The following is a 9,161-nucleotide window of genomic DNA, read 5'->3' as shown; positions in this document are numbered from 1 at the left end:
ATAAAGTTTATTATTATTATGATTACTTCATCCAAAAAGTTTCTCCTGCTTTTACAGAATCATCCAGATCCTTTACAGCAGTAAATATAGCAGTACTATGATGTAAAAATACTCACAAATAAAGCATTCTTTTATCAGTGGTAGTACTGGAGTGCAAAAGGACTAGTTATGTATAAGGATGGTCAGTGTTGAATTTTTCTACAGTACTTTGACTGTATTAATATATTTGTATTTGTTTGTATTTGTATTTGACATCATCAGTACTGTGCTCTGTACTGCAGGGCAGATATTTTATACGTAGGACTATGGAACGTGTTTTTATATCTGAACTGACTTCCAGTTAAATCTAATTATTGTACGTGATGATGCAGCATGTTACCGTGGCAACCCCAGTCCCCACTCCCGGCATGCAACAGCAGCAGAGCGCGCCCCCCCCCTCGGGGAGCGGCAGCCGGTGGAAGTGCAGCAGGGTGGAGCAGCAGACAGACGGACGGCAGCCAGGAGGTAAGACCTGAAACTACACCACCTAACCGTCTCTCTCTCTCTCTTTCTGTCTCTGTCTGTCCGCGGGTCTGTCTGTCTTTACTGTCCTCCACCTACCTGTCCGTCTCTGTCTGTCTGCCTTTTCTGTGTCTCTGTTTCTGGTCCATGTGTCTCTGCCGCTCCGCTGTCTGCAGGCTCGGAGGTGGCTGCGGCAGAAGCGGCAGACGCATCAAGCGGCATTTTCCGCTCTGTCACCGCCTGCCGCCGCTGGGTTCAACGCCGCACAGGCCGCTCCGGTGCCGCCTGCGAGCCTGCAGGCTAACGTAGCTTCAGATCAAACACACGGAGCTAACAGGCTGGTGCTCCTGCCTGTGTGTCGGGCGGATGTCTGACAGGTGGAGGTGAGAGCAGATTTGAATAGAAACTGAATTTATTGTGTTTGTTGCTGCATCATCATCATCATCATGGACGCTTTATTGTGTTACTGAGCATGCTCACTGACTCCTTTTCATCTCCTGTCCTCATCATCTCTCTATCCCTCTTCTCCTGCACCTCCACCTCCTCCACTCCTTTTCCTCCTCCACTCCTGTTCATCCTCCACCTCCTCTTCTCCTCTTCCTTCTCCCTTTTATCATCCTCTCCTCTTCTTCTCCTCCATTCCTCCACGCCCTCCTCTTCCTCCTCTGCTCCTCTTCCTCCTCCTTTCCTCACTCTCTCCCCTTTTCTCTTCACCTTCTCTTCTCCTCTGCCTCCTCCTCATCTGTAGGAGTAAGAATGGATGGATACTCCGCCCCCCTTGGAGGTGCTCCCGCCCCTGAAGAGCAGAGCATGATGGGAGGTTGGTGTCAGTTATTTCAGTTTCAGAGTCTCACTGTGACCTTCTAAAAGTCAACATTATAATAACAATAATAATATTTCTAATACATTTTATTTTAAGAGCACTTTGAAAGGAACTCAAAGTTTAAAACAATGAATAACAACTAGAAAGAGATTTGAATAGTTGGCTTTCAGTGTGCTGTTTTTGAAAGAGGAAGCGAGGTCCAATGCTTGGACATGGTGAGAGGGATGAGGAGGCTGGTGTTGGCCAATCTGAGACTGCGGGTAGGATTATATTCAAGCAGGAGGTAACCAAAGGAGGAGGGGGCTAGGTTGTGGAGGGTTTTGTGGGTGATGAGGTGATGATGACGCCATCAGTTTGTGAATTCAGAGGAGGTCTTTGGTTACTTTGATTAGGGTGGTGTCAGTGCTGTGATCATAGAGTTGGTTGGAGTCCAGGTGGGTTCTGAGTTGAGAGGGGATGGTGCATAACAGTATTTTGGATAGAAACAGGAGACTGGAGATGGGTCTGTTGGGGATGTCAGGTTGAGGCCAGGCTTTTTGAGGAGAGGCCAGAAATTTGGTGGCTGTAGTATTCTGCAGTCTGTTGAGTCAATGTGGAGGTTGAAATCTCCCAGGAGCAGGATGGAAGGTGAGATGCAGCAGAGCTGGGTACTAAAGTCAGATAGATCAGAGAACAAAGCAGGGTTAAGTTTTGGGGCAGTAGATCGTTGCACTGACCAGGAGTTTTGGACATCAGGTTTGAAAGTCAGGTTTTCAAATGAGAATGGAGCTGGGATGGTGAATGTGCTGTTTTTCACATGCTGGTGGAAAAGGGCAGAAATTCAAGCACAGCAAGTCATTAAGACTAAGACATACTTTATTAATCACACAACACAACATGCACCCTAACCCTAACCCTATGCTTCTGCAATTGCTCTTCTGCATTTAACCCATCCTGGTAAGTCCTTCCTCCGCGGCAGACCAGGAGCGGTGGGCTGCTAGCCGACAGCGCGGTCGGAACCCAGTTCCTTCTTATCACCATTCGGTCAGGTGGTGATCTTCTTGCATGTTTTTAGTGGTTTTTTTTTTTTTTTTTATGGACGATACCCCAGGTGAACACGGGGAGAACATGCAAACTCCACACAGAAAGGCCCCTTTCCTCATATTACAAAGGAAACATCGCCTTGTCTGTGACAGCAAAAGTCTAAACCTATCTTTGTAAATCGTTGGCTTTGAAGATTCTCAGTTATCCAGGTCATCATTGTCTAATGAGGGTTGAATCTTGGTTGTACATTGATGACAACACAGCAATAAAAATAAGATCATCTCTGTTTGAAGTTACAATTAGGTCTCCTGTAGGTTTAATCTGGGGTTTCCAGCAAAGATTAGGTTGATCAATAACTTTTAGGGGTTGCTAGATGACCCAATGTGAGAATGTGCATCAGTAACATTTTGTGTGACCCAGGACGGCAGGACATCAGGACGTCAGGCTGTGCTCCCAGAGGACGGAGACGCTTCAACCGTTCAGTTACAACTACAACAGTTTAGGGTTAGCTAACGTTAGCTGATAGCTAAAGACAGAAAACAGCAGCTCATTTAAGAGAAACTTCAGCTGACTGACAGACAGACAGGTCGAGACAGACAGACAGACAGACACACATGTAGAGAGACAGACGGACGGACGGACGGACGGACAGGTAGATCGATCTCTCAGGGTATTGATTACTGTAATAATTGGAACTAGTTTTACTGAATGATCAATCCTTCTCCTCCTCCTCTTCCTCCTCCTCCTCCTCCTCCTCCTTGATGGAAACAGGAAGTCCCTTTGCTGCTTCCTGTTGCTGTTAGCAACCACTGTAACAAAGAAACACCCCCGTTACCATGGTGATGTGTTTGTTGTGTGTTTGTCTTCATCTCCTCCTTTTACTCCTCCTTTTGTCTCCTCTTCCGACTTCTCTCCTCTTTCTTTCTCTCTCCTCCTCCTCCCCCCTCAGACCTCAACTCTGAAAGTCGTTTGTTTCAACTTCCAAAAGGAAGCAGAGCTGAGGAGGAGGAGGTTAAGGAGGAGCAGGGAGGTGGAGGTGAGCTGATGAGGAGCAGCTCTGATGAGCAGCCAGAGAGGAGGGATGAGGAGAAGAAAGATGAGAGACCCATGATCAAGAAAAAAGAGGAGGAGCAGCAGCTAGGAGATGAAGAGGAACAGAGGGAGGAGCAAGAGACTCCCTGCTCCTCCACCACTCCTCCTGATGAAGGGTTAAGTGACAAAGAGGAGGAAGGAGAAAAAGATGCAGAACAGAACAAGGAAGTGTCACAATACAAGGAGCCACTAGAAGGAGGAGGCAGAGATGGGGAGGTGGAGAACAAACCGGAGCAGCCTGAGACTCCCTGCACCTCCATCCCACCTCCTCCTTCATACCAAGGGCAGAGAGGAGGTGACGAAGAGGAGGAGGTCAGAAGAGAACAGAAAGAGGAGGAGAAAGACACTATGAATGTAGAGGAAGAGGAGGCGACAGAAGATAAAGTTGTGATGAATAAAAAGGAGGAGCACTTAGAAGGAGAAGATGGAAAGATGGAGGTGGAGAAGAAGCAGAGAGTCACTCAGGCAGAAAGTCTCTGCTCCTCCATCACATCTCCTCCTGAGGCAGAGGAGGAAAAAACAACTGACAGAGTGAAAGAGGAGGTGATGGAGGAGGCACCGATGATGAAGGAAAGTTCAGGAGGAGTTGCGATGTCAGGTGAGGAGGAACAGGAGAAGTCCACAGAGCTCCAATCTCCCCTGGAGATCACAAAAAGAAGTGCTCCCAGCAGCTCATGGCCTCCTGCTGAGGAGCAGCTGAATGTGCAGGAGGAGAAAAGAAACACACTGATTAACCAACCACCTCCCGTCCCTCCATCCCCTGAAGACCAGGAGGTTCCCACTGATAAAACCAACGCTCCCCTGACCAATGGAGTGTCCAGCAAGGAGAAGACACTTTTGATTTCCACTGCGTCTCCTTCCTCCAGAACCAAAGCTCCACCTACAGGAGCCGCTTCAGTGAGGAAAACAAGCGCTCCTCCAGCTAAACAGGCTGCCCAGATTAGGAAATCAAGAGCTCCTCCTCCTCTTAACAAAGGTCTGTCGTTCTGAAACTCCTCCTTGTGCACTCCTCCTAAGTTTCTGCTCCTGCCTTACTAGCTTTATTTTCCCTTACCTCCTCTTCCTCTTCGTGTCTTCCTCTTTTTTCTCCCCCACCTCCTCCTCCTTTACCTGCACATATTGCTCTTAATTTCTTTCCTACTGTTCCTCCTCTTTATTCTGCTCCTCCTCCCTCTCACCTCCTCCTCGGTGTCATGTTTCTGGACATTAAAGGAGCATTTCATTTCATTTCAAAATAAGAGACACAAACTGGACGCTTCCTGTTGACCCCTGCGTAATTTCCAAGTTGTCATGGAAACATTTCCCAGCCTCCCTGACCTTTGACCTCTGCTTGAACTTCCTGTTTGCTGCCCTCCATCATGTTTCTGCTTGTTAATGAACGCAAACATCAGTTAATAATCAGCTGATTGACGATCAATCAGATGCAGTATCAGCTGTTCATACTGTGCCTTGAACGTTATTTGATTGTTTGCTTTAATGTTGGAAAACATGAAAACATGAAGTGACACAAACGCACAATGTGTATATCCATGTGTTCATCACTTCCTCCTCCATTTCTTCTTTTGTTCAGAAAAGTCAGCTGTGAAGGAAACTACTGAAGAAACTGTGAAGGTAAAATCAACACGCGTCAATCTATGAATCAAATGCTGCAAGATGTTCAGTTAGCTGTAGAAATACACAGAATGTGTGTACTACTGAAATACAGTTCAGACAGACAGACAGACAGACAGAGAGGCAGACAGACAGACAGACAGACAGACAGACAGAGAGGCAGACAGACAGACAGTCAGTGAGACAGAGAGGCAGACAGACAGACAGAGAGGCAGACAGACAGACAGTCAGTGAGACAGAGAGGCAGACAGACAGTCAGTCAGACAGACAGAGAGGCAGACAGACAGACAGAGAGGCAGACAGTCAGTCAGTGAGACAGAGAGGCAGACAGACAGACAGTCAGTCAGTCAGACAGGCAGAATGAAGGCATAGCTGTTAATAAAACACCAATCATGATAATTATGTGTGTCGGTTTCAGGCCTCCAGGACAGCAGGAGGCGCCAGAGCAGCCAAGATGATCTCGGCCAAGAGTACAGGTTAAACTCTACACCGTTCAACCAGTAATACTAGTAAAACTAGTCTGACCCTGTTAACCTGTCTGTCTCCCCTTCTGTCTGTCAGAGTCCGTAGATGGAGTCAGCAGTCCAGGAAGTCGTTCTCCTGCTAGTCGATCGTCCACTCCGAACAGAGACGTTAAGAAGGTCTCAACACCCATCTGACTACCTGTTCATTTGTCTAGCAGATTTCAGACCCAGATCGTGTTTGAGGCCAATACCGGTATCTGAAGGTTTGAGTCGTACCAGGTAGTAGTGCTATCTGGGTTAGACCCTAACCCTAAAGGAAAACTTGCCATATGCACTTTTGCTAACGCTATACTGGCAGCTTATGAAGACAGCCTTTGTTTTTCTCATCTACAATGAGTTTGATCTGATGGTTCTGCTGGTTGAAGTGACTCGGAGGGCTTTTACTGGTTTTAACTGTTTATTAAGTTGTGCAGATATTGTTGCACTGGTGAAACTGGTTCTCATGACATGGTGCTGCAGGTGGCAGTGGTCCGTACTCCCCCCAGATCTCCCGGCTCTGCTCGTGGACGTACACCCCCCCTCCCCTCCCATCCTATGCCTGACCTCAGCAACGTGAAGTCAAAGGTCGGATCCACTGGAAACCTGAAACACACACCTGGAGGGGGCAAGGTAACACACACACACATTTCTTTTCTTCACTGTCCAAAATGTCCTCACTTTCAAAAACGTCCTCACTGCCGACTTTGAAACTCAAACTGGACACATTCATTAAAATCAGAAATGAATGAAATCAGGACTCACAGGTAGACACTAACTCCTACCTTTACCTTTACCTGTGTGTCTCTGCCTGCAGGTTCAGATCGTTCATAAGAAGTTGGATCTCAGTAATGTGACATCAAAGTGTGGCTCCAAAGACAACATCCACCACAAACCAGGTAATTAACACACACACACACACACACACACACACACACACACACAGACGGAGGTTTGACTTTTGTATTTTACTTTATATGATGATCAAGTTGTATTTTTGTTGTTATAGTACAGAATTGTATCGTTTGATATTCATACATTGTACTTCAGTGTAGTATTATATAGTGTAATATATTGTGCACTGTGTTTATTATATTATGATGTACTTGTGTGTGTGTTGTGTGTTAGGTGGAGGGAAGTTGGAGATTAAATCAGAGAAGGTGGATTTTAAAGCTGTTCAGTCTAAAGTCGGTTCTCTGGAGAACATCACTCATGTGCCGGGAGGCGGGAAGAAGAAGGTACATGCTAACGACATACTAACAACATGTTAACAACATGTTAACTACATGCCTTCATATGAGCAACACATCGTCACAGTAACTGAAGAAAATGTAAATATTTATCAACATAAAACGTGTGGACATGTGGACGCCAATGACACAAACAGGCCTGATTTAAAACACAGAGGGTGACATTGATACATTTTTCAAGCATTTTTTGTTACATCGTTATCTTCATACAATCTACATCATACAGTTAATTACAAGTAACTATTTCTGTGTTTTTGTCTGATGTCACCAAGTTTCTATATTGAATTTCTAGTTTTTGTCTTGTTTCATAATGTTCGTGCTGTTGACAGATTGAGAGTCAGAAACTGACTTTCAGAGAGCAAGCCAAGGCTCGAACTGACCACGGTGCTGACATCGTCGTTCAGCCTGACTCCTCCCCTCCTCACCTTAGCAACACTTCCTCCCCCGGAAGCCTTAACGCTGCTGAAGCTCCGCCCCTCAACACCCTGGCTGACCAGGTGACAGATTTACCTGTTCACACCTAAAAAAAAAAAAAGCCCACAAACATCAAAGACACATGTTAACAAACAACTCCTCCCTCTTCCCGTCAGGTGTCTGCCTCCCTTGCCAAACAGGGCCTGTGATTGGATGACCCTGTGCCTACAGACCCCGCCCTCTCCTGTTACCAAGGAAACTGTCTGATGAAAGAAAGAAAAAAAACCCTCATTCTGCCTTTTTCCTCTTGATCTTCATCTGATATCACACAAACAGGATTGGAGAGATTTTATTAAGTGAAAGTGAGGCTTTAAATCAGTCTGTCAAGATTAATGTCCAGATTATTAGCCAATCACAGTTCAGTCAGTCAGGTGAGAGAATTCAGGTGTTCAGTCAGCACACGAAGCAACACTCAGTCCAAACCGTCCTGCCCTGTTTTCTCCAGAATCTCAAGAACATCTGTTTTGTCTTTGTGTGTCCAGTACAGATACATCCAGGACACGGTTAGCCTAGCTTAGCACAAAGACTGAAAACGGTGAATTTTGATAACAGAAGAAAATAACTCACCTTGAAGTTGTTAGAGGTTGATTTTTTTTCTCTTCTAATGGAGCTAGGCTAGCAGTTTCCTCCTGCTTCCAGTCTTTGTGCTAAGCTACGCTAACAGTTTCTCTCCGCTTCTGGTCTTTGTGCTAAGCTAAGCTAACAGTTTCCCCCTGCTTCTAGTCTTTGTGCTAAGCTACGTTCAACACTTCGAGGACCGCTGTAGAAGACATACAGAAGTTAAATTTTAATGGAAACCTTTTAGGGGTCTGATGTTGGTTCCAGGACGACTTGAAGAAAGTCGTTGAGGAGGTGCTATGAACCGTGAGGAGCCAGAAATATTCTGTTCAAACTACATTATGTGACAACATGCTAACAGAAACAAAGCTAATTCCAGCCAATCATACGACAGATTTTTGGCAGGTTAGTTATCCATACACCAATAGGATGGCGTTAGGATTGATGAGACCTCACTGTGAGGAAACAGCCTGAAACATGAGAAGATGCTGGAGGATAAAAACAGGAAACAAGACGTCAGACTGGAAACTTCTGTGTGTACATCTGCTTCCAGAAACGACTTAATATGAATCATGATAAATAACTTTATCGACTGAGAGGTAAAAGTCATTTTTGGTAATAAAACTTGCAGTTCGGGATTCTTCAGGAAGTTCTTTCCTTCATAAAATCCCTCCAATCACAGAGAATCTGTCTATGTCTCTGATGTCACCCCTCTCAGCCAATCATCACCATCTTTGTCTCTGAATGCTGACGTGCTGTAGGCCCCTGTGATGACCCCCCACCCCCACCCCATGACTAAAAATACCCAGAATGCAGTTTGATATCAGGTGCCAAATCATGCTGTTTCTTTCTCTGCTTGTTGGCTGTCAAAGTGCTTTGTACCAATAAAGTTTCTCTTGGATCTGACCCGTTTGTTGAAAATAAAGTTTCAATGAGGTCATGTTCATACGTTAATATAGTCACATGTAGCATTCAATAATATTTGATTATAGATCAGTCATTGTAAACCGTCACACTTCCATTGTATTATTACCACTGATTTTTTTTTTTTTATTATCACTACTATTAACCCACTACTACATTTCATTATTCATTTTCTGGCAACACAAAACTGTTTCTAGCCTCTTCATATTCTTTTCGACCCTTACTGGAGGCTGTAAAACTCTTTGATAAAGTTCTGGATTGATCTTCAGATTTACATCCTTTAAGTTCATTAATGAGAACTTTGACCAAAAGTGCAGATGAAGAGGAGACCAGGCCAAACATCAGGACCAGGATTTAAAAGGTTAAATAAATGGCTTCATCTCTTGAGTATCCCCAAATAAAAAA

The 9,161-nt window shown here is 45.1% G+C and overlaps 1 protein-coding gene across 1 annotated transcript; it reads left to right on the top strand.

The window, feature by feature from the left end:
• Window positions 1–362: 362 nt before the first annotated feature.
• maptb (microtubule-associated protein tau b) lies at window positions 363–8,738 on the top strand. Its single transcript, XM_076752192.1, has 11 exons — window positions 363–504; window positions 1,250–1,321; window positions 3,297–4,415; window positions 5,010–5,050; window positions 5,469–5,526; window positions 5,612–5,691; window positions 6,034–6,183; window positions 6,368–6,449; window positions 6,679–6,788; window positions 7,130–7,297; window positions 7,391–8,738. The coding sequence occupies exons 1-11, from the start codon at window positions 363–365 to the stop codon at window positions 7,421–7,423; spliced, it is 2,055 nt and encodes a 684-aa protein (XP_076608307.1). The 3' UTR covers window positions 7,424–8,738.
• Window positions 8,739–9,161: the final 423 nt, after the last annotated feature.

This window comes from Chaetodon auriga, chromosome 16 (genome assembly GCF_051107435.1).
Source record: "Chaetodon auriga isolate fChaAug3 chromosome 16, fChaAug3.hap1, whole genome shotgun sequence".
NCBI lineage: Eukaryota > Metazoa > Chordata > Actinopteri > Chaetodontiformes > Chaetodontidae > Chaetodon > Chaetodon auriga.
The sequence above is the reverse complement of the archived record's forward strand: the minus strand, read 5'-3'. Positions and strand labels throughout refer to the sequence as shown.

What these genes read in the sequence shown, in the direction of transcription:
- maptb (XM_076752192.1), top strand. Translation starts at nt 363, where the DNA reads ATGATGCAGCATGTTACCGTGGCAACCCCAGTCCCCACTCCCGGCATG. An exon ending in CTACTGAAGAAACTGTGAAG is followed by an intron (nt 5,051 to 5,468) that starts GTAAAATCAACA and finishes TGTCGGTTTCAG; the next exon opens with GCCTCCAGGACAGCAGGAGG. An exon ending in CGAACAGAGACGTTAAGAAG is followed by an intron (nt 5,692 to 6,033) that starts GTCTCAACACCC and finishes ATGGTGCTGCAG; the next exon opens with GTGGCAGTGGTCCGTACTCC.